This window comes from Aulonocara sp. 'chitande type north' Nkhata Bay, linkage group LG5 (assembly GCF_057382095.1).
Source record: "Aulonocara sp. 'chitande type north' Nkhata Bay isolate Kocher_YH1m ecotype deep benthic linkage group LG5, A_spYH_male_GT1.1, whole genome shotgun sequence".
NCBI classification, from domain to species: Eukaryota; Metazoa; Chordata; class Actinopteri; order Cichliformes; family Cichlidae; genus Aulonocara; species Aulonocara sp. 'chitande type north' Nkhata Bay.
Window position 1 is genome coordinate 24,080,929 of NC_141348.1, and position 26,254 is coordinate 24,107,182.

Consider the following 26,254-nt stretch of genomic DNA (forward strand, 5'->3'; position numbering starts at 1 on the left):
CTGGGAAAATCACATCACAGTGCTCAGGCTCAACAAATCCTGTAATGAGGGACAGCACTGATTAGTGTAAGCTCTAAAGGAAAGGAAACAATATATATTTGATACTTTAAGGTCCTGGAGACTCATTTATGAGCATTTAATAACAGCGCTTGATGGTTAAAATTCTACATTAGAGTAAAAAACAACAACTCTTAAATAGTGCCATTCCTTATGTACTATGGATCTCTAGCTATGAACAGTGAATCATAGTTTTTGCTTTTGCTGATATAAAAGCACAGGATTTCACATTAAAGTTGTATTACATGATAATTAAAGAAATATGACGTGACAGCTTTGGGGAAAGTTTCACCTCACAAAGAACAGATGCTGCTTTGAATGAATGTATAAGAGTTTTCTGCTCCTGAAACTTAAAGTATTGGATTTTCTTTTTTGCAGGGTTATTATAGAGTTTTTATTGATAATACATTATGGCTTGAATGCTGTTAAAATACCTGAGGAGGAGAGAAATCCTCTACAGGTCCAATGCACAATTTATTATTTAACACATCACCAAGGAAATTGAAATAGTGCCTTTGTGCTAGTTTTATTGTGTCTATTCCGTGTAGTTTAAAACTAACATTTTTATTTCAGTAGATAGTAGCACACATTTCTATGTAGCAGCCTTTATTTCAGCAATGTTGATCATATATCGTAATGCACTATATCACAAAATTTCCATCAGCAGCACTTGAAAACAGCATGAGACAGGTACACAAAATATGTTTGCTGAAATATAATCAGCATTTCTCTGCTTATAATCATGAATCTAGTAAATTAATAAAATTAGGAACAAAAAGAGTTAGCAAACAGGATGTGATGTGAACAGTACGTGATAAATTAGATGCTTTCCAAAATGCAGCTGACTGAAATGGAACAATACACCAAAACTGGCTGCAGCACATTGATCTGCCAAACAATGATAACTTGTCACACTTCATACTCATGATCTAAGTGGTTTAGAGCTGATAGCACTGAGGAGATTAAACATGGTTTGTGTCTCTGGTCCCAGGAACTAAGCATTGAGGACCTCTAATCTGATGGTGAGTGTACACATCATCTTGTGTTGTTTCTGGTAGTTTTCTGTGAAAAGCAGGAAAATAGTGCATCTGTTTTTTTTTTGTTTTTGTTTTCTGCCACGCCGCTCCTGTCCCAAATAGTACTCCAGACTTGTTCTGGTATGCCTGCGCATACTGTAATGATAATATCCACCAAATTCTGCTTACATGTATTTTTTATATGAGTATTTTTGAATTTACACCGTTACCTGAACGTTGTCACACTATAAAGCAGTAATGTTTGATTTCAGTTTTTTATTTATCAATTTATTTATTTATTTTTAGACTTGTTCATATTAATGGAAAGGGGGTGCTATTGAAAATAATGAGTATTTCTTTGCGTCCAAGCCGGATTTTCGAAGCTCAGTAGGAGTAATATTCATTTAGTATTACGTGTTATACGGTTATTTGCTATTTTACCGACGTAATTTACAAAAAACCAACAAGTCCTTTAAATAAAACATAAACGCCTCCCCCCGAGGTGAATAAGCTTGGTCTGACCGGGAAGCGTGTACCTTTGTTTGGGGAAATAACTAGCTTTCCGCTGTGCTTGGACTTTGTGTAGCTATTTCGGCTTAAAAAACAACAACAATTCAGCACTGACTTTTGAATAGTCCCGATTCTTGTGCCGTGTTATTTGAGCCATTAGGACGACAGCGTCGGTGCGAGAGTGACCCGAAGGAGGACGTTTAGCACCAGATTTTGCAGTGTCTGCAGCTATTGTACCGCCTTGAGAGACCATGTCCGATTTGTTTCTGCTGCTGCTGATAATTGTCCTTCTGCTGTGTTTGGTTGTGACGGTGGGGAGCTTACTGCTGTACGCGGGGGTCCTGTCAGACATTGTCATTAAGACTGGACCGCCGCCAATTAGAAATGTCACCATTGCTTATAAGTTTAAAGAGGGACCATACAAGGACTGCGGTGCAGCCTACACTGAGAGCTGCAGCATTGGGCCAAAGCTGAACGCCATCGGTGTCTTCTACGATGACCCCAAGCAGGTGAGACCGTGAGACGTAGCACCTGTTACCGTAATGTTTAACTACACAGCACTGAAGGTGTATTTACATTTGACCCCGTGACATAACATCGAAATCCAATGTACTCTGTTAGCAGATAAGATATTGCAGCCAGTAAGATATACTGACCTGCAGAGTGTCCTAAAGGTCACTCAAAGGCTCACAATGTATATTGAAAACTTAGACTGTTGCATCATTTAACATTGAGCTGTGATTGTCTGTGTAGTGGACTTAACAATACCCCTGAAAAAAAAAAAAGTAAAATATGACCATGGCTTCAATAAGTGCTGGTTATTTTCTTGATAAATTGTCTTTTTATAATGTGTTAGTAAGTAAAACATTTCGCACGCAAAACAAAGCAGCACAGATCAGATATATAGCATCCATGCAGTATAAGAGACTCCTCTAAGGCTGACTAAAACCTGTGTTACAAAACTTTCCAGTAAGAAAGTCTTCTAAGTTTAATTTTATCACACAAAAAACTCCTTCCTTTAATGAACAAATATACATGTCAGCATTTGATAAAGATTGCCTTTATATTTAAAAGTATTGTCAGTATGTGTAGCATTATTGTATTGTCTCTAAAATCACCTCACAATTTCCCAGCAGCTACAGTTACATCTTTCATTGAATTCATTTCTCCATGCAGTATCCTGTCATTGGAAAGTGCTTAGGTTGGCATTTTTTGCTTTAAATGTAAATGCATTTGTATTTAAATATAAATACATGTATTTTACTAAAGCTACGAAACATCGGCTAAGTTGTTAAGTGGCCACTGATCCCTTTTGGATAATAAAAAAATCTTTTTGCTCTAAATACTGTTTATTCATATTTTTTCATGGCACTGAACTGCGTGAGCAGATTTATTTCAGTGTCATTTACTGTGTGTAGCTCAGTGGCTTTTATATACAAGCTGTCTTTTAAAGTAACTGAGCTTGAATGATGAAACCAGTCGGCTATTCATTGCCACGTTGCACTGTTGATATTGTTTCCCCACTCATCTGTGGCTCCAAGGCACTTTGGCATTTGCCTGTTTCTGACTCAGAAATGGTAACCAGACTCCTGACTATAAGGGCAAACACAGCCTCTTCACATGTGTCTAGGAAAAGCTGACCGATGTCTGAAAATGTAGCGGGTTCTGCTGTAGCCTAAATGAATTATATTACAGTCACAATCCAGATAAAAGAAGCAATGAATATCCTTTTGTCAGATGGATCCAGATCCAAATTTTGCATAACCGGGTCATTCCTCAGCTGAGAACTGCGGTTATTTCCTGCTTACATTCTACATACTGCTGGGCATCACGAGTTGTGTTTTTAGTCAACAAAAAGAGTCTGTTCAATAGCTGATGGGAGTGTTCATTGAGTTCCCAGCTGGTATGGGAGCAGCACAAACACTGTGCAGTTTGATGAAATTTCACAGTTGCAAGTTATTTTCTATATATAGCTTAGTCGTTGACTTAAAAAAAAACCTAACACTTAGGCTCTGTTTGCTTATATTGCATCAGTCCTTCTGACACAGGGTAAGGAAGGTGAGTGTACATTGTTGGACGAGCTGACCTAGCTGACAAACAGTGTGGCAAAATAGAGGCATTTGACACAACTTCAGTCTATGTGGTGGTCAAGGAGCAGTGTCATGTGTGTAAGAGTTTCAGAATTTCTATATGGCCAGATCACAATTCGGTTCCCTTTATAGAATAAAGAATGTGACACAACAGCATAACTGTCTGTATTTCTGCTTACACCCACTGTTTTCTCTGTCTTTTTTTAACTGAAGTCTTTTAGTAGAAGCTCTGACTGTGAGTCATGCCAGTGGAAAGTTCTGGGTAAAGACTAATTGAAGAGCTTTTAAAACTTTTTTGCTGGTGCTGGAGTTTGTGGAGAGTCTGGCTCATAGGGTGTCTACAGAACACACAGATTACTATATAGATCGCATGACTCTTGCAACTGGAAAAAAGCAGTGTGATGAGGAATTAGGCTTTACTGGGGTAAAGTAAGTAGGCAAGTATTTGAACTTAACTGACAGGTTTGAGGTTCTTAGTGCAAATTTTCAATCCCTTTTTGACCTGACTCTTTGTCAACCCACGGCTCTTCACTGTTTTCAAAGTGACATGACATTCTGATTACTCCCCACCATCCGCAGGAGTAAACATAAATTGCAAAAGTGCCACATGGCTTAACTTTTGCTGAAAATTTTACTTAACACTAATGTTAAAAAAAAGTTTTTCAAACAGGACTCTAAATTGTAATGCAGTAAATCTGCGTGAAGAGATACAGTTTTTATGTGATCAGATTTGTTTTACTGCTTTTTTATTGCATGAGTTTTATTAGCTGTTACAGCTAGCTGTTTAGACTTTACTTAAGGAAACTATTTACGCCTGCAGTCATGTGAAAAGAAAATGTTCACAGGACTCTGCAGTCACCCTTAATTCTTCCTAAGGAATTAAGATGGTAAATTAGCAGCCAAGTGATGCTCATTAAAAGCAATGGATTAACTGATCATCAGGAAGTGCGAGCACCTCCAAAAAAAGCAGGACTTTTGACAGTTTGCCGCTGTGGAGTCTTCAGGTGTGTGTTAGCACCGTGCCAAAGAGGAAAAACATGAGCAATGACCTTAGAGAAGCAGTTGTTGCTGTCCATCAACCTGGAAACAATTAAAAGGCTATTTCCAAATAATTTGAAGTCCATCATTTTACATTGAGAAATATTATTCACTAGTGGAGAACATTCAACTCTTCACAGGAGTTGACACCAGTGTCAGACCATGCAATGCTCACAGAAATTCTAAAAACAAATCCAAGAGCTACAGGCTTCAGTGAGCATGTTAAATATTAAAGATCATGACAACACAATTAGAAAAAGACTGAACAAGTATGGCCTGTTCGGGAGGGGGAAAAGACTCTTCTCTTTAAAAAGAGCATGTCAGCGCAGTTTAAGTTCAGAACAAATCACACGACTTCTTAATGTCCTTTGGAAAGACCAGAGTGGAGATGTTTGGCCATGTTTGGGGAAAACCAAAAATAGCATATAAGCTCAAATAAACTTTTAAGAATGCTTTACCAAAGTATTCTTAAAAGTGTCAAATGTGAGAACACTGGTCCAGCAGCTTGGCCAAAACTGAGTCGTGTAGCAGGACAATGATCCTGAGCACAGCAGAATACTGAAAATAAAAGAATCAAGGTCCTGCAATGACCAGATCAAAGTCCAGATGCTCCAGATTTAAGACTCACAAACCTCAATTAACTAAAGAAGAATTAACTTGATTAGCTTTAACGAATATTGAGCTAAAATTCCTCCACAACAATGTGAGTGACTGGTAAAGTCATACAGAAAACGATTACTTTAAATTATTGCTGCTAAAAGTGGTTCTACAAGCTACAGGACTTATTTTTTGACAGGGCTGCACTTCCTGTGCAAACTTTCTCTTTCACTTGACTACAACTCTTATTTTCCTGTTGATAGCATGGCCTTACATTATAAGTTATAATAAGTTGGCTTTAAAACAAATGTGCTTGAACACATTCTCATTATGAGTATGCTATACCTAAATTACTAGTAATATAAAGTCAAAAAACATACTGTGCAAAAGGAACAGTATGTTAAGTTTACTTATTTTTATATTTAATACAGATTATTATTTGTTTAACTAGCTTGAAATTATTTTTTTGTTGTAATTTGTGTGTCGTGTACTGCATAGCTGCCATAACAGTGCTTTAATGAATATTTCAATAGTAATGTTGAGCGTGAAAACAGGCTGGAAGTCATCAGTGGCTAATGTCTTGGGTTTAGCTTTTGCTAACAGCAAGCCACCACGAGCTTAAGACACACAGACCTTAAAAGCCACCGCACGCATTCGCAAGAATGAAACTATGTACTTATCTGTGTGAAACTGTCAAGGCTCTAAGGGGTTTTCCTGACTCAGAATGGATCTTTGGGCGTTAAGCATAACTGGCCCGCATTCAGAGAAGGCAGTGAATCTGTTACCTTATTCAAAATATGCTGTTTCATAGTTTCGTGTTATATCAGGCCATTAGATTAAAAAATGTCTATCATGCTTGAGTTAATTAAAATCACATTTAATATAACTTGTTAAATGATTAAAGTGCTGGTAAGTAAACTTCACTTCCCCCATCCGCCACCATCAAAAAGAACAATACATAAAGCTCAATGCACTAATTAATATTAAGTCATTTTGGGGTTTTACAGTAGAGGTAGTCCAAAGTGTTGGACTACCTTTGACAATGGCATAAGTCAAAATTGCATACTGCAGAACAAGTAAAAGGCAAGTCATTATTTTAAGGAAAAATGAATACCTGAATTTCTTTATTCAGCAAAGCTGTTTAATATACATTTAAATTGTGCAATAAATGTATGTTTACATGTAAAAAACAGGAGAAGACCACATCTGGAATATGATAATAAAGAGGATAGTCTGGAGCACAGCTGAGATGCAGAATCTTATAATGTTATGCAGTTACCTGACACTCCTTAGTTAAATCAGTAAGAAGGTATTTTAAACTATGCAGTATTTACTTTGATTGTTATCTCCTATCTACTATGTACTGAACGTGCTAAGCTGCACACTGACGGACTCTAGATGGCACTATTAGCCTTGAAATTGAGTTTGTGTGGGAGGAAGGTGCTTCCTCAAAACCACAATTGATCTTTATACTCAATTTATTATAATGGCATAAGTAGTGTGACTCAGCCCAGCCTCTTAGTATTCATTCAGTCAAAATGAGTTTCATCAAATTAAAATAAAATTGGATTTCATACCTGCTTGAGTGGCTGGTCACCATGACACATTACTCCAGTGGTTTTCACTCCTGGCTCTCTATTCCAGGGCATGGCTGGTTTTTCGATGATTCTTCTGCATTCACCTTGCATTCAGATTGAAATACGGTGGCTGTTTAATGACGATGATGAAAGCTAGAAGGGGTCTGTGCCCTGAAAATGTGGATTCAAAACTGACTACGTAAAATAGAGGGCTTCTGTTATAGCAGTGGAATATATTCAGTTGTATATGTGGCAAGTCAGAAGGCTCTTTGACTGTATATTAAAGACATCTCTGTTGCTTATTTATGTCTATACAGTTGTTTGCTTGGTCTTATAATTACCTTAACTTATTATTGCAACAAACCTGAAGGATTGAACCTCAAATTTCAAAATAATCGTTTGGCTCTCAGGTGTCAGTCAGCTGCACAGTGACCCTACACGGCTTGACAATCGAAGGCAGAGAGCTCCCTCGGGATCTCCTGTAATTGAGCTTTGACATAAGCTCCATGACGCGATCCCAGATTGGATAAGTACAGACTAAATCACTGGATTTTGTAGTTGTAGCCCTTTCTTGTGTTGTAGCATGAAAGCGAGTAAAGAATCTACAAGCAGGCTGCCTGTCTGCAAGAAATCTCCAGAGCAGAATTCATTAACGAGTGGGCAGCAGTGAGTGCTCCGAGGCCAACGTGTCATGAAGGATAAAGCAGTAAACTACCGGAGGTACTTACAGTTACCAGAAGTAGTTTACTGAGGGACAACTGCGTGCAATTTCACTCCTTCAGTCAAATTAGTGTACAGTACAAATTTACGTCTCACTTTAAATATAATGGCATCTGACTATATGTAAAGGAGCTACATAGCAAATGCAACTGTCTGTGACACTCATAGCATGTTGTGTAAGCATTGAATCTCAAGTAGAGCTGCTATTTGGTTCATCCTCTGATCTGTTGAATTCCCACTTTGTTTTAGCTCTCCGAAGCAAACCAACTCATGGCTCCCCATGACAAGGAGGAGAAAATGAAATGTCATGTGTAGACATATATGGGAGTGGCAGTGAGAGGTGTGGAAGTGCCTTGGAAGAGGGGTATAAATTGGTAGTCTGACTCACCTTGAGAGCATTGCATTGCTCCAATTCATCAATCGGAATTTCAGATCAGAGCGCCGAGCATCGCTTCACTCCCAGTCAGATTTATTAGCATTTTAGTGCTGCTTGTCTGTCTGTCAACAGCAACAACATGAAAGAGGGGCTTCTGGCAAGGGGTTGCCGCTTTTAAAGGTGGGTATGAAACGAGAAATAAATACACTCATACCCTGGAGTCTGGTCCCACAGGTCTTCAAGCCAATATTATGCAAGGATATGGACATGCCAACTCTCCCTGTAGTAAAACACCCCATTAATTTTTATGGACTGAGAAAGACACTGAAAATCGAGAACGGGAGCAATCCAGATGGAATCGGTTTAATGGAGAACCGCTTGTGCCCCCCCCCCCAATTCGGCTGTCTTCACAATCTGCTTTACTCTTTTTTTTACTCTATAAACTGACATGTTCAGATTAGTCAGTGAAACAAGAGGGTGAAAAATGTCTTTGAATCTTCTGCACCATCCATCTCGTCGTTTCACGCATCTGCTTTTTTTAGGCCGGGATACACAGGATATTGGATTACAGAGCTGAATATTTATTAGACAAGACATGGAGAATGTCTGGAGATGGTGGAGGAATACAGTTGAACATTTTTTAGAGAAAGAGCTAAGCATGTTTGGGGATGAGGGGGTGGATTCATTCATATTTCCTATTAGGGAAGATTAACTCTGTTACATCTCGCTTGATGAGTGCCACGCAGTGTCCAGCTGGCCTTGGAGTGGTAAACCAGCTCCACAACTGTGTGAGGGAAAACTGTGTCCTGCCTCCAGCAGGGTGCTTATCCTCACCAGTAATTATACATGCCAGTGCTCCCAGGATGCCATGTGTAATTACAAACCAAGTCTGAGCACAGCCTAAAGGGACAGAGCTGCACTCGGTGAAAGCAAGAGAGACAAAAAAATGGATTTCCTTTGGCTCCTGACTTAAAGGGCCACTGGGGCCCACACAACATCACATCACTGGATGTATAATCTGATTTGGATGCTTTAGGGCTCACTTAAATTTGAGGACATTTTTATATTTTGAGCTTTCAGTTCAAAAAGTGATTTTGATCCAATATTAAAGTCTAATGCTAAATCACTCAGTTTTCTCAATGATGGTTGATTTTTGCTTTGTGCCTAAATTGTAAAATGAATGGCACAGTTCTTTGTTTTTTTTTTAGTTGGATACATGTGCTTCCTTTACTTTTGCGATAATTAAGCTGCAAACAGCCCATCACAGCATACCTGCGGTCCCGGTGCTGTGCAGCCTTGCAAGTTTCAATTTCCTTCCTGGTGACTTTGTCTTTGCCGTCTCATCTGCCTGTGGGGGGCGAATGGCTTCCACTCAGCTGAGACAGGTTATTGCTCTGCCACACTGAGGTGAAAGACAGCTCTTGTTGAGAAATTGCTTATCCTGTAGTCTCCTGTTCTTGTTTCTCCCCATGTGTCAAGTTCTTTGCTTGGTCTTTGAAGTGCCCTAAACAACCATCTGGCTCAGTGTTCCAGATATATGGGAAGAAAATGATCCCGTGAACCACTGAGCGGAAAGAGAGAGCTCCCCAGCAAAACCCGCCATACATTTATCCGATCCAGTTGAACCGTAGATGAAATATGATTGTGGTTGTTATCCGCTTTACACAGACTTGGGGTTTTCTTTATGAATGCTGCATTTCCTCCTTGTCATACTTCACTGGGGACACTGATCTGAAGATGGCATAGTGCTTTAAAGAGGGTCTAAATTTGCAGATTTGTTGGCTGCAGTGCAATGAAAGGACCTTGTACTATCACAGCCTCTTTAACTCCAGTCTGTCACGATGGCAAAGCCCAGTTTGCCAACAAGAGCATGAAGGGCAAACATGTCGCATTTGGCTCTAAGTCTTATCATTTTTCAGCACTAATTTCAGTGACACTACTTAGTTTTGTGCTGTGGCAAACTTGACATGAAATAAGAATGATGTATTTATTTATTTAAATCATTGTTTCACAGCTCATAGCTGTGCTGCTATGTTGCCTTTACAGGGTTTACATGGTTTATTTAAAAACCGAGCAATATTAGTCACTCCTTCCCTCCTAGTTTACATTTTAGATTTACTTTTTGGTGAGTGGAAGTTTTCCAGTTTTGTCTTGACTGTGGTGATAATCCTGGATTAAGCAGAGCATGGCATGCTTATTGTGATCCTTTGTTTTATGCTGCGGCAAGGTAGAGAGTTGTCTCCTTGGTGTGTTTGTCCCCAGTCCTCCCTAACCTGCTGACACTTCAGAAATGACCAATTACAAAGCGCCCCACACTGGAAACAGTGCATACAAAGCACTGAAGGCCAGGAGGCTAGAGATACGGGGCTAAGAGCAAGCAAGATGAAGAAAGTAAATCCTCATTACGTGTCTGCTAATAAAAAATTACCTCTCTCAGCTGCGCTTTTGTATTGTTGGAGAGCACTCATCCATCAAAAAAGAACCCTTGTAGCCTCAAGCAAAGAATTGCTTTTGAAATTACTTTGTCTCTCAACTGGTCCTTAGAGAGCTGGCTTATGTGTACAAAACAACTGGCAAATTAAAGGAAAAACCTGAAACTTGACCTCTACCTCGAAGTGATCCAATAGCTCTTTTACCCCTTAGAGGACATTTTCTCATTGGGAGAGTTTAGCCACACTCATCCCCTTAGCAAGAAAATCAGTGAAAATCAATAAAAAGTAGTTATGGCTGATAATGCTAATGTTATGCTGAAAGATCTATATCTATCTATAAGCCTGTATCTATAGCTGCACACACATAAAACACACACATTTACAAGCCACTTTTAAGGAAATTGGGTTTCTACAGCTCGGTACCGAAATATAATATATCTGTGTTCAGTTTCCAAGGTAAAAGCACCACAGTCTTACCATTATCTATCGCTTTGCTTTTTACTCCCGCCAATCAAAAAGCCACAGTCGGCGTTTCCTCTGCTACCTGTGAGAAATGGTTTTTCAAAATCACAGCTTTGGCAGTGTGGACAGAGGTGAAGAATTTCTGCCTTTCGGACATTTGAACAACTGTGGCGGAGAAGCCAGTACAAGTCAAGTACATGGAGTGTTGTTACTCTCCCTCTCCTAATTGCCTGTAGTTTCTGGGGTGTGTTATCTGAAGGGAAGCAGAGATGAGATGCAGTCAGAGCTGCTGTTTGTTCCTGTTTCTGTGTGGGATGTGAATGATAGCTAGAGCCCTGAATGATATCATTAGTGAACTACTGGTTTGGCTACCACTCTAGTCTATCAGTGCAGAGAGCATGAGAGATGGCGAGATATAAGACGCTGAAGAAAGGCCGTACGTGGGAGGGGTGTTGTTATCCCTTCTGTGTTTGAATGGCTATTGTTTTGTCTTATCATAAACCACCAGTGTTGACAGGGAGTAGCTTTGTACAGAAGCCATGCTGACAGCCCATACATTTGATGCATCCATGTAGGACAGAGGGCGATGCAGGCCAATCCCTGCACATAAATCCATTTGGATAGAGGGGAGAGGCTAAAGAAGAAATCATGTTACTAATGCTGTTTTATTCATCTAAATTTAAATTTAATATATTTTTTAAGCTATCATTAATGTTTTACTTATCTGAAGAGTTTAATTTACTGCACCACATAAAATTGGAAAAAAAAGGTTGTTTGCACTTTTCATTATCTCACCTTGTTGGTGTTATTTTTGTAGTTTATGTGCATGTCTGTTTCTTTTTTGCTTACATTTGGCATCTTCATAAATCGTTTGTGGCGGTGGACAAGAGTACTTCTGCACACGGACAATCTTATGTGCACTTCCATGTGCCTATGAAAAGCAGTTTTTTTGTATCGTGTTTATGGTGCAAAGATTTACTGAATGATTTTAAAAACTAAGTGAAGATAAGGTTCTTGGAAAATCACCCAACGGTTAGAATCACCTTATATTTCAAGACAAACTGACAACAGTTAAAAGGATTTTTACTAAAAGCCACGAAGAGAAATTCACATGGTCACACTTGATAGATACGCTAAGAATTCCACCTGCTGTCTGCAGTTACTAAAGGGAGAGCATGGTTCCTAGCGTCAGTGTTTTTGCTTTAGTACCAGTAATAGTTAGTAACTAGTAATTACATTCCTTTATATGTTACTAGGCTTTTAAATAGAGATGTGTACATGGTTACATTGTTGCGACAATTCACTGTGACACTGCTAACGCAGCCATTGTGACTCCCTGTGTTTGCAGTGACTCATTGCTTCGTTGTAAATAGATCTAGTGTATCTCACGCTGCCATGTATGAATAATTCCCTGTCAAAAGCAGGTGATCTATGTTCTCTGAATCACCACTGAACATGGTGTCATGTGACAGTTAAGATTATCTGCTCATCCCAAACAGACACTGTCAGTCATTATTATTACCCACATGGTACATGCATGCGAGCGGCACCCATGGTTGAGTGGTCTGTGTGTTGAAATATATTTATCTCACCCAACCACAAATGCTGAAATACAACACAAAAGCTGCTGCATGAACAAAGTAAGACAGCAGCGATGGCACAGTGTAGTAGCAGTGTGGTCAAAAAATAGCTCCGAATGTGAGAAGTGAAATGGAAAAGAAGAGGATGTTGTGGTGTTGAGTCGTGATAATTATGCAAGGATGCCAGGGACATGAAGATGAGCGTCTTCCATCTGTGCCCCCTCGGTGCCAGCCCTCCACAGACATCCACTGTCACAGAGCAGAAACCAGCAGCAGGTCTTAAACACTACACTGTTTTTTGCATGTTTTAACCCATTTGACAGGAGTCACTTAAACTTACTTGTGAAACTTGAACTTACTTGCAAATCCTGCTTTTCTCATCAGCTTTCTGGATTTCACTGTGTTATGAAAATCTCATGGCAGCAATTTAAAATGCCCTTGAATCGGGTAATTTCCCACAGTGAATATTCTATTTTGTATCCAGTTGTTTTGACATAACATTATTTATGTGTCTCTGCAAGTTCTTTTTATACTGTACAGGAATTAATGGGAACCATTAGAATTGCACTCATTCTAAAGAGCCTGTTTGTTGTTCTGCATAAAATTTCCTGCAGTAAGGCAGCATCATCATTATTGGCAGTTTCATGTCTAGGAATTTTAATCTAAGCTACAACTTATTTTACACACGGCTGAAAACTTAGACTCGGGCATCTAAAATACAGTGACAACGCTCATCAAGAAAGGGCAGTTAATATAAAATGTACTGGGGACAAAAACCCAAACTGGTATGGCCCTTTAACCACAGCTCCCACTCTCCTTCTGCAGCAGACAGACTGCAAACAAGCGGATGTGAGTGGGAGATCCGTTGTCAGATCCTTTTCTGACTGACAGCTCACTCAGTGTTTGTTCCTGTGCTTATCTCACATCTGCATGCAGACATGTGGGCACATTAAGAGACATAATGTTGGCAGAAAGGCCTTTAAGTGAGGGAGATCATACCATCCTGTCAGTTTGTGTCTGCTCTCCTCAAATGTCATAAGACAAGACAGACAGTCTCTGCCAGTTCTAGGGGTGATGTTCTGTAGCTGAACCTAGAAATATTACAATATTACTCATCAAATTGATTGTATAATACCTCCAGAATTCAGAGGAAGTAAATTAACTGTGTGGAGAGCCCTGTTATTAATAAATGCTTTTCATGTAAGACAAAACATCCTATTTAGTTATCACTTGAAATGTTTCAAATCATTTTTGCATAAAAATAAGATATTTTGCCCACGGTACGGGCATCGTTTTTAGCACATATACAATTTGGACTACCGTGTATGTGATCTGGCTTTTGGATATCTGGGGTAAGATGTTCACCAGAGCTGGCAGCCCTCTGTCCAGAGACACTTCGGGCTATATGAAGGTGCAACGTCTCAACATGTTTCAGTCAAATGGCTTCTATTTTTACTTGCACACGTGTGTAGTTTTGTGTTGATGCAGCATTAATCCCAACATACAGATTGCATCCTCCAACTCGCTCCCTTTCACTGTACTGAGCCTCTTCATATGCTTTAAAGCACTGCTTGTAATAATCGTAATATATCATAAAATATTGACCTTTTGTTTTTTACTCTGCAAAGAAAAAGTTGTCTATGTGAGCGTGGCTGATTAATAACAACCCTGTGATCAGTTATTTTTTTGTCTTTCGTCCAGCTGAAACCTCACGACTTCTTACTCCTTCTACATTAAAGGGCTTGAAATGGGGTTGAACATGCATCATATGCTGTATATTCACTTTTTCTCTCTCTCTGCGCGCTCAGAGGCCACCAGAGAAGTGCCGCTACGTGGTGGGCAGCATCCTGTGTGAGGGTGAAGAGAAGCCAGATGAAGATCTGCAGAAGCTGTATGAGAAGTTTGGCTTCAAGGTGTTTTCTATGCCAGATGTGAGCCATGCTGTGACCACCAGCTTTCCTTGCACCACCCCTCTGTCCCACGTGCTCGGGCCTTACAGAGTGTACCCCAGAATTGCTTCCTACATTGAGGTACATACTCTTTTAAACTTTTTAAACAGTAGTATTGGGTCGAGCTCGCTACTATATTTAGCTACTATATTTAGCTAGCATTCTTAGTGAGCCTTGTTTTCTCATTGGATCTAAACAGTGTGAATATGTTTACAGGTCGTTTATATTCATTCATGCACTCTTCCACATATAGTGTATATCATCATATGAACAAGAGAAGCAGGAGTTTTCTTCCATTTTTCTCTTGTGGTTTTGTCTCTCATTCTTTTCTGCTTGCTGCTTGTAAAAAGTTCCCAGCCTATGTGTCGTTTAATTCATCACATGAGCAGATGAGGTCTTCAAATCATATTTAGACTAGATGAAATAGTAGAAAATGAAGATGCATATGAGTCCTCCAAGCCCGTATGCTTGGCTCCATTTCCTCAGGACAGGCCTCAAAAAGCTATTGACATTTGCTTATGACATTTACACACATGGTTTCATTTAGGTGCGTCCCGTTGCATGAATAATGCTCCTCGTGTAATTTTGTGTGTAGGGGGACTCGCATGCATGTGCCTGCTTCCGTGTCTGATCATCTGTTTATTTAATATCTGTCTTTTCACAGGAGTTGAAAACACCCCATTATTTTTTAGACAGAAAATGCATTATTATATTTGAAAAAAAAAAAAAAAGCTCGATCTTTGTGACATTTAGTGTTTCAGAATGGAACAAACCACCTTTCTCAAATTCGTGACAATGTGTGACAGAAAACTAGTTCACAAAAAAGCTGATTTAGTGTAAGAGGCCTCACATTTGAGTGCAGAAATTCAGTGGTTTGGCTCTAATTCTGTGAACCTTTTATGCTTTATCTGTAAACTGCAGTTTTTCAATTGACAACACAAAGCCATTAAATGATCAGCATGTAGAAGTAAATGGTACCATTATGCCATCACAGTAGTGCCTTACTGCATTTAGTCCTTCATCTGTTATTGTGTTCAGGAAAATGGGTGCAAGGACTGTCCACTGGCTATATCAGCTCAGCCACCACATCAAAGCTGTCGTGTAGGCACAGCTTTTTCTCACTTTTTATATTGTTCTCTGTCATCCTGGCCTTCTCTTTAATGCTTCAATTATTGGTACTGAAATAATTGGATTTCTTTTTTCTTGGCTGTCCACTATATCAGGTGGAATGTGAAAATTTGCCTGTATACAATGTCTACATCAATTTGTAGTTTTGTCTTGCCATTTAACTCCTCTGATGCATGCAGTATAGTCTCCTGCTCTTTCTTTTTACCTGCTCTGTCACAGCACAGCTGAACTAAGTGTTAGGGGTTGCAAGAGTAATGACAGAAAAATGAGGGGGGGGAGTTAAAAATGACACAAAATATATATTTTAATATGTCATATTTTCCAAGTATGTAGTTTGAAGCTGCCTCTGGTTGGGATAACTAGGACCAACTTTAGCCATTATACTAATACACAGTCTAACCTTATGATCTTTGAAGTATGTGGCGCTCTATGAGCTGTAACACCCGATTTTTAGAGGCAGGACAAACTGTAATATGTGCACTGACACAGAATAAATGGTCTAAAGTCAAAGCCACTGCATCCCTAAATGTTAAGATCTAGTAGTAGTTATATAATCATAGCTAGTGTCAGTGTGCGTTTCTTGTGAGCTTGCAGCTGTGTCTTTTATGCTGGGATCCGTTTTCACTCACACACTTGTGTGTGTGTGTGTGTGTGTGTGCGAGACAGAAATGCTTAGTCCGTCAGTTGACCTGAGTGCTGCGACAGGTTGTTGCACTCAGGGTTTAGGAGCTTCCTCTGTGGGCTAATAACACCCACTGACAAGAGCACTATGCATACTAGCTGCAGCACGGCTCATGAATAATGGAATATGGTTTAGTGTGGCTTGGTCTAAGGGGAAGGTATGTGAATGTATTAGAAATGTATACATACATGTATGATTAATGGAGTAGATGTGTAGTTTGAGGGAGTTTGAAAGGAGCGTAAGACTTGTGTGACAGTTTTGCACAAACCGTACATATTCTTTCTACTAAATTTTTGTGCTAGTCTGTGTATAAATGATTAAAAGAACTTTTCTCCAACTGCATCTAAACACAAGCCTGGAGAGAATGGCTAAACAGAAAGTGGGCCATGAAATCCTCACATGTGTATAATAATAATTATATACTCTTTTTCTTAAATTACTCAAAGCAGCGACACTGTTGGGATTGTGGAGCAGAGACGGGTGACGTACAATCAGTTTCTGAGAGTGTTTGGAGAGCGTGAGAGTGTTTTCTCAGGGATTTTAGTAAACCTACTGGCTTCTTGTAATGCTTCTGCTATCTGTGAGCAGGTTAAGTGCCTAACTGCCCTTTTGGACCTCAGCACTTTCTTTGTGTGTCCAGCCATGGGGCAGACTGAAACAATAACTCAGGCTGGGAATTTGGCTCCATTCCACTTAGGCTGTGTGTTATTTAGGGCTGTCACCACAACAGATTGGCTCTATCTGGTTAAAAGAATTCACTTTAATCGTGTTAGTGGATGTGTAGTGTAGATTATTAAAAAGAACAGTGCTGTTGATGTGCTTTGTCTCACTCTCAAAATAAGGCGTGTAACCATAATAATACAAAAGCTGTACAAGAACTGGGCAATGAGACAATTGGGAGGATTATTCATTCTCCTTCTCTTTCTCTCACCTCCACTCTTAACTTGACCATCTATTGTGCTATTGCTGCAGAAGAAAAGAGCGAGAACATACAGCCTATAGGAAAACACGAGAGAGCTACAGCTGATGTGTGGACTCTGAGAGGTCAGGCAGATCATTCCTGCTTTTGTAATATTGCTGCTCACATTCACAGCAGGATAAAACAACCCTTAGGCCACCGTGAAATTTCCCTGGTGCTCCTGACTGCGAGTCAGCCACTTGTCTTTTATCCACAAAGCATAACAGTATTTAAACTATAATATCTTCAGCATGTGTTGGTTTGACTATTAAAAGCAAATTAAAATGTCAGTGAATTTGTCATATTAGATTAATGCCTGAGGTCTTGGCCATTTATGTTTAATATCACTTCAAATGAAAGCAATGATTGAACAGGTAAGACAGCAGGACTGGTATCTTCTCTGAGTTGTAAAAATGCCAGTGTTGAAAGAAAAGGAAAAATTAGAGGACAAAGGAGTAGCTGTCACGCTACATTAAAGGACTGAGCAAGCCCAGGACCTACAGAATCAAAGCAAACAATCAGTGTGCTGTTATTTTGGTGTTCGCCCCAGAAAAAAAACGGTAATAGTCCCCGTGAGCAGAAGCAAGATGAGATGCTGATAGCCCCCGTCCATTTACCAATCCATTTATCTGAATCAAGCTTAAACATCATAAAAGCATCTTTCCCCTCATTTCCCTCTATACTGTGTCATAGGATGATGTTGTATGCCCTGCAGGTGCCTCAACAATTAAAAGAATTATATTTATAAACCTCCTGAAATATCCTGCATTTGTATCATCCGAGGTTTGTGACTGTATACGAATGCAGTCTATCGTAACCCATAAGAACCCACGTTTTTATGGGTGTCGCCGTCCTTTTACAGATTGAAGAAAGTTTCTGTTTCAGCAATTATATAGTTTTCTTGACAGTGAAAGTGTGTCTGGGCTTTTATGGGTTAATTTTGCTTCATAGGTTACTTAGATCATATTTAAAGATAAGATATGTTTTATATAGAGAAGAGGGGAAATCGTAAACAGTGCAGACTAACAAATCATTGCCCACAAAAATACTGTAAGCGGAACTGGGAAAGCTTAAATCTTTATCAGCATTAAAGCTCAATTTCCTTGGTTTTCACAGTAGTGCCTGGAAGGAAAGTCTAAGCAATTTAGCACTGTCACAAAGATAAATAACTGGAATATTGTTTTGAGCTCAGCCTGAATTAGAATTGTGCATCAAAGCCCACAGCCCACAGTTTGAGGAGTATGGGTCTGTTGCGATGACAGGTCGGCAACAGTTGAAGCTAATAACTTGAGTGGCCAGCTTTGTGTGTCACGGGGGCACGAGCTGTCCAGAAGCAGCTGTGAAGACGTGCTAAGTGCGATCTAATATGAAGCCTGCTCCCATTTCTTCATTTTCTGTATGACTTCAGATACTCACTCTGCAGTGGACGGTGGAAGTCCACACAATGCAGAACTGACCAGGAATGTTTAAAAGAAGAAGCCGATTGCAAGTTCAGACAATCTAATATGATCTTAAAAAAAGATAAACGCTTTGTAGCTTGATGGATCAGAAAACTGCAGTCTGCAAACTTCTAACTGGACAGTGGTCAGTAGCGGATATTTGATTCAGGACTTCCTGTTCCACATCCCAGTTATTGTTTATGAATGCAAACACATTTTAAAACCTTTTAAAATGTCTGTGAAGGTTCTCAGTCATCCAGGTCATCGTAGTCAAAGGAGCTTGCAAAGAAAAGCGTCTGGACTTCTTTAAGTTGCTTGAAGACGTTTCACCTCTCATCCGAGAAGCTTCTTCAGTTCTGAGGTCAAATGGTGGAGAGTCCCAGATTTAAAACCTAGTGGGAGTATCCCCCCACAGAGGGACAAAAGGACCCCCTGATGATCCTCTAATCGCCTGAGTCAAGGTGTGAAACTGGGTGTGGGTCCCAATCAGCCAGGGTTTCGGGTGAGTTCAATGTGAAACCTGGCCCCACCTTATCATGCGAATTCCTGAGATCAGATGGCCCAGGATGTGAGTGGGCGTTAAGGCGTCTGGGGAGGGAACTCAAAACTGGATTATAGATGGCAGAGAGTTGGTGTCGTAAACCACCGCCTCTGTTCAAAGATGGTCGCTCACAGTGGACATATATGGCTTCTTTCACTCCTCTTTCCTAGTGGGGGGTCACTCCCACTAGGTTTAAATCTGGGACTCACCACCATTTGACCTTAGAACTGAAGAAGCTTCTCGGATGCGAGGTGAAACGTCTTCAAGCAACTTAAAGAAGTCCAGACGCTTTTCTTTGCAAGCTCCTTTGAAAACCTAAATGAACTAATTAACCTAAATTTAAGAAACCTAAATTAAACGTATATTAGGAGAAATCCTCATCCTTCATTATTTGTCATGAAAGTAAAAAAAAAAAATACTGAATATTCCCGCCCTGATCAATTTTAAAGTACACCAAGTCCATCACTGATGTCATTAGTTTAAAATTGTAAAAGTAAAATAAAAATATTTGCAATGTAAAGTATTTATCCCTTTTTTAAAAAATCTTTTCTTCCTTAAAAATAACATGTAAACTACAGGCAATATGTAAATCTTCTCAAAGGAGATGAGCTGCTTCTCTATATCATGATACTCAGATTGTTGTTCACAAAACATCTGATAATGTCACCCAAGGTTCTGCAGTGTTGTCTTCTTAAGTATGAATACTTGATCTATGAATAATGAAATGAGTTGCAGCCCAGACTGTGTCTTCCACTGCACTGATGCCGAAGTGTTGCTGTTAATCGCTGGTAAAATCCTCACTGTTTTCACCTTTTTAAGTTAGTGACACCCTTCATGCTCCGCCACCGCACAGTGTTGATTCCTCACCTTCATTCTGCTCATGGTTTATTCACCAGCCACTCTTCCTCATCCTCTTTGATCTTATTATTTGCTGAATTAAATATAGAAATTTTGTTTTGGTTGTCCACAACATCTATATTTCATGCAATGGCTTGATTAGAGGTTATCCAGAGGAACTGTGCTGATTTCAGGTGTATCCACAGAGTAAACAACTGAAGTGCCCTTCGCTCTGGTTAGATGGTTCTGTGGTTGAATATAAATGTGTCTGTTCAGTCACAGCCAGCCATTGTTTTTGCAACCACTTTATGCTTTAGAAGTATGCTTTTGCTTTGAGGTTTTTCTGTCATCAAAGTCAGAATTGTTTTGGCTTCTAGAAAACTCAGAGATATCTGTTCTTAACATATCTTTCTTGTCTGTTTGTCTGTAGTCAGTGTTTGTGCCTTGTACCAGCCATGTACCCCTCGCGTGCAGCTGAAAAACTACATGCTGTCTGTCAGGCAGCATGATGGTGAATGGGAATTGAACACAGTTAGAGAATGAGTGGCTGTTGCTTCTACATTACTGTTTTGCCTCATGTTGTTGTTGTTGTGTGTGAGTTATTTTCTACAAAGTCAGGTAGAGGAATCCTCCCACTTACTGCCCCCATCCCAGCTTGTCTGAATATCAAGCTTTGTAGTAGAGCCTTTTTTTCTCCCGGTACTTGGATGAGAAAGCTGTGTTCAGGTACATGTTTAAGGGCTGAATTGTTATGCAGATACCTACTCGTTTTTGCTTTGTTCTACAGTATATTGTATACAGCCCAGACCCCCTGGGAATGTAGGCACTATAGCTTTTCAAAGGTGCTTTGGTTGTTTGCATATAAGGATATCTGATTAGTGCTGTTTTTTTTTTTTTTGCTTTGCCCAACACTCCCCATTTGTGTCACTGTGTAAAGTATGTGATATGCAGTGAGTGCAATATACTAATATGCTTTCCTTGGTTTGTGTGTGATCGATCTGTCTGTCTGTCTGTCTGTATCTATATACAGAGTATTTGCCATAAGAAAAGAAAGGAACTGCGCATACTGCATGAAAATTAAGCGAGCAGAGAAATACTATATTAGGAGTTTGGCAATTTGAAATTACTTTTCCTACATACCCAAGTGAGGTAAATGTACAGATGTCTTATGAAAGTAAGTACCTTTACCCACTTTATGAATTTATCTGGGATCAAAAAACAGCTCTTCAGCATATGGTGATTTAAAACTGCAGGCCAGGAAATAAAAACAAAACAAAACAACCAAAAACATACCAGAGTTTGATCCACTGAGAGAAACCCTTATTAGAAAGACTATAGTTTTTTTTCCCTCTTATATTACAGTGTACAAGGGTGTAAGGTGTAAGTGGGACCTACAACCACAGTTTGACATTAAACCTTTCACTGGAATTTGTCCTTTAAATATCCCACATTGTATTTTTTTTCTTTGGGCTTATTCCTACAGTGATTATTAACTCAGGAGTCTGTATTGTTTACAAATCAGGTTGATTAGTTTAATTATTTTAAATAGCGCTAATATGTGTCTCTGTGTAAAGATGATTTACCTAATTAAAGATATATGTGTTAGTTTGAGTTAGGAAAATGGGTGTGGCAGTATTGGTGGGGCATGACCATCTAGAGTCACTCCCTATGACAGATTTATACTTTTATTTATAATTATCCATCCATCCATTCGCTGGGAAAGGCGCTGGAGCCTTTCCCAGCTTTCTTAGGGCGAGAGGCAGGGTAGACCCTGGACAGGTCCCAGTCTGTCGCAGAGCTAATACATACACAGAAACAACCATTCACACTCACACCTATGGGCAATTTAGTGTTTCCAGTTAACCTAACCCCACTAACTGCATGTCTTTGGACGGTGGGAGGAAGCTGGAGTACCCGGAGTGAACCCACACAAACATGGGGAGAACATGCAAACTCCACACTGAAAGCCCATGGTGCATGGTGGCATAGTGGCTTTATATTTTTTAAAAACACACAAATGCAGTTGTTGCAATCGATTAGCAATATTTTGTTTCTGCACTATCACCAGACATCACAAGCCTTAACACAGTTTTAAAGTGAACCTCTCTTTGCTCTTTTTGTTTGGCACTGAGAACTTTGCACCAGCCCAAAGGGAAATAGAGGCGGGGAGAAGGCATGGCAGCATCGCCCCTACTTTGATCCTCTTCAGCCCCTTTACATCTTTAATGCCTCGGAGGCTCAAGGCGTAGACTCCCTTAACTGCTCTCTGTCCAACGATTTCTGCGTGGGATGGTGCAGAAAAACAGGGGTTGTGGCAGCGATGCCATCAAAGTGCAGAAAGCAAGAGTGAGAGTCAATAAGTAATGTGTGAGTTTGCGAGCACGCATTTGTCTAAGTGACTGATTGCTGGGGAGCTTGGTGAAAATCTTGTTGGCGGAGGAATATGCCTGTCTGCTTTTCCTGTGAATGTGTCTGTGTGCTTTAAGATGCAGGTCGTGGTGAGAGCAAGATAAAGCTCCTTCATTATTAAGGCTTTCATTCCTCAGCAGTTCTCTGCATTACATTTTATTGGCTAACACCAGGTTCTCGATTCTTGAGGGCTCTCAGAAATAATAACCTTGGAAGAACAGAAAGCATCGAGCCAAGAGGTGGAGGCCTGACCTGCAAGGCTACATATTATATGTTTACAATTAATATGGCTGTTATTCCTTCAGTCCGCCATTTGACAGTCTGCAGAGGGAACACTTGGCTGTAGATGCACAAAGCTATATTTAGACTCCAATGACGCCGATGGCAGTTTCATCAGCCCCCCCCCCCCCCCCCCCCCCCCCCCTTCTTTCCTACAAAGTCTGGGCATGATGCTCTGAAGCCCAGTGTACACACTGGGCTCTGCCTAAAATTTCATATAATGCCTGCTTTCTTGTTTGCTCTGCCGAGCTTTCAGAGAATAACAGCACTTCTGTAATTCACTTATTTTCTGTTTTTCACACAGAGCCGTGCACTTGTTTACATCTACGGTAAATCACAGCTAATGCTTAACCTATTTACGCCTAAGCAAATTTGTTGCATTTTTCTAAGGTTTGTGCAATTAAGCCTCACTAGGCTGAATGTCAACTTCTAGGCATCTGATTATCAAAGTGTGATTGGGAATGGGAATGTACTTTTTTGTACTAATTTGCCGTGTAGGTCATATTTGCTCATTTGTATCAGAAGGCTTTAAAAATGTAACTCATCCTTGTTACCGCTCACTTGGAAGGGGAGAAAAAATTACACACACACACACACACACACACACACACACACACACACACACACACACACACACACACACACACAAAAAAAATTGAGGAACGACAGAAAAGGTCTTCATGTTTCAGGACACAGACATGTATAAATAACATAACATACAATACCGTACTATACTTTATTTATAAAGCACTTCATAGCTGACACAAAATGGTATTTATTGTAACTAAATAATAAAAATACATAAGACATAAATAAAACCAATTAAAAAGTCAAATAACTAAAAGAAAAACTAAAAGGAAAATTAAGTCTCTTTGGTTGAAAGCCAAAGAATAAATGGGTTTTAAGACGTGTTTTAAAAGTGGACAGTGAAGGGGCCTCTCTAACGTGCAAGGGCACAAAGTTATTCCATTATTTAAGAGCAACAATAGAGAAGGCTCTGTCCCCTCTGAACTTCCTCCTGGATCTCGGTGCTTCCAGAAGAGACTGACAAGGTGAGGAGGGGCGAAGAAGCTCAGAACTACACAAAATTACAGGTATTGCAATTAAAAGACAATATGACATTGGTATGCTGGCTATAACCTCATGCTTTAAAACGCTATGTCTCCATCTACTCGATCTCAGTAAAATCATTTCCTTTACGTCTGTTATCTGTCTGCACATTTTGAGAAAACGTTGTAAACATTTAAGCATTTCCAGGGTTTAATCATCCTGGTACGTGAGGAACCTATTCTTAGCGACAGCCCAGTGATGCAGTAAGTAAAGGTGATAAGAGGCAGAAGTGTTTGTGGTGCACTTATCGATTCCTTCTTCCCCTCGGCTCTTGGATACTCTTCGTTCTGCAGCACCTGCAGGACATCACGCACCATGCTGCCAATTAGGCTTTTTCCTTGTAAGTGTACTCGGGTAGTTTGTACATTTATCTGTCTTCTCCACTAATCACAGGTTTGCTGTTTGGGTGAGAGGTAAGTTGGCCACACTTTTTTTTTTTTTTTTTTTTAACCTACTACATTTCACCTGAGTCGATATATGCATTATTGTTGTCACTAAGTAATGACAGGGTTTTTTTTCCTTTATACAAAAACTTCAGATTTAGTCATTTTCAGTCTGGGACGACGGCTTGTTCTCTCATTAGCCTTTTAATAAAGGTCTCTTTGAATGTGTGAGCCTGCCCTCTTTCATCTGCTTTGAGAATGGCAGCCTGGATGTGAGACTGAGGCAGCGGGAGAGTTTACTTTAGATAGAAGGTTTGTGCAGCCACACAGTGTCCGGTCATTTCCCACAATGAGCCACGATCCCTGTTTGGAAGCACTGTTTCCTTCCTCACATTCACATTCGCACACAAAATCTTATTAGTGTGTGTCAAGTAACTTGTTCGTCAGATAGCCCAGTGAGGTTTATTGACTCGGTTTCAGCTTATTACATCTCGCCAAGTCGGCGAGGACACCTTGGCCTTTAAACAGAAGTTCATGGCCTTTAGGAAACAATTCTCTGCTGGAACTTTTGGCTCACTCAGAATCTGTCATTTTGTAAAGAACATTTAAACACTGACACACATTTTCATACCAGGATGTTTGAAAAATACACAGACACATGATTTCTGTGTATTTTTTGTGTTTGCACTGTTAATTTGATTTCAGTCAGAAATACTTGTTAATAATAACTTGAAGATTTTTACTTGGTTTGCTTGGTTTGGGCTGCTAAACAGTTTATATAGCTTTCATTCACAAAGCAGCTAGTATGTTTGCAGTTTTCTTATACTTCAGCAGTGACCCGCTAATTTCTTCAGTTTAGCAGTAAGACTTTATTTTTGCTCGGTTGAATGTGGGCCGAAGAGGTGCACTTTACACCTCTGCATCTGAGCCTGAGTTGGACCACTTTTCTTGTCTTGTACTCATATTTACACCAATATTCATGCAAGTTTGTTCACTTAATTAAGTCCAGTGCACTTTGTACAATTAAGAGCATGCCATTTCTTTTAGCCAAATTTTGAATAGAGCATGCAAATCTAGTCAGTGTCAACAATGTGGGCGGTCAGTTGGTTGATATATTTTAAGAAGACATCTTGTTCCTGCAAATTCAGGCTGTAACATAATACAGTAATCTCTGTTTGCTGTTAAAGTGAGCAGATACTCATTTGTTTTCATAAGAAGCCACTTTATTCAAAAAACAAAACAAAACACAAACACTTGTTTGAGTGATGACAGTATCTGTGTTTGTGTGTGTGTGTGTGTGTGTGTGTGTGTGTGTTGTTTTATCCCTGCTTTATCACTCGTGCCTGGTTAACAGAGCAGCGTTTTGTAAATACTCCAATGCCATCTCTGAATAATGTACTCAGCCTATGTAGTTTTGTTATTAAGTAGAGAATGAAATATGCCTCACTGTATTTTAATTAGGCCTCACTCACTGAAACCAAAGCAAAGGTCTCTATTTTTGCCAAGAACTGATTTTCAAATCTTAATCTTCATGTCATATGTAGCTCTGACCTTCAGTGGACCACATGAATGCAATCTGCTATATTAGTGGTGACTGTCCCTCAGTGAAAAGGCCACACTGCCTTACCACTGGGGGTGAGCAAATATTAAACAGATCCCAGATAACTTAGAAAGACCCCTATGGTTGGCACATACGGCTGTTAATCCACAACCCTCTGGCTGTTGTGACACAGGAGAGGAGCAGGAGCAGAAGTGTCAAAAGAGATCAGCTGTTGACATTTCCTAAAATATATTTTGAGTTCTTTTTTTCCCCCTGTCACTTGATTTTTGTAGCTGCTGCTATGCTGCAGAATTATTTCTTTCTGTGTTTGTGCGTTTGTTTTCTACTGGATGCGCAATAAGATACTAGAATTATGTAAAGAAGCTGCACAGACATGCGATGGCCTTTGGGCATTTCCGTACCAACAGCAGGGGAAAGAAATAATATTATGAGGGGAGACGGGACATGCTCTGTTTATGCTGAAAAAGTGGTAATATTCTGGTTACGCTATGCTAGACGCTGTGTAAATGCAACACTGATAGTG

At 39.8% G+C, this 26,254-nt stretch overlaps 1 protein-coding gene across 1 annotated transcript in view; it reads left to right on the forward strand.

Annotated features, from left to right (window-relative positions):
• The first annotated feature begins 1,608 nt into the window (after window positions 1-1,608).
• Window positions 1,609-26,254, forward strand: part of tex264a (testis expressed 264, ER-phagy receptor a) — a 78,963-nt gene continuing 54,317 nt past the window's right edge. Inside the window, exons 1-2 of the mRNA XM_086292341.1 lie at window positions 1,609-2,092; window positions 14,264-14,485. Of these exons, the coding sequence (XP_086148467.1) occupies window positions 1,835-2,092; window positions 14,264-14,485 (480 nt within the window). The 5' untranslated portion in view covers window positions 1,609-1,834. The remainder of the gene's footprint in view (window positions 2,093-14,263; window positions 14,486-26,254) is intronic.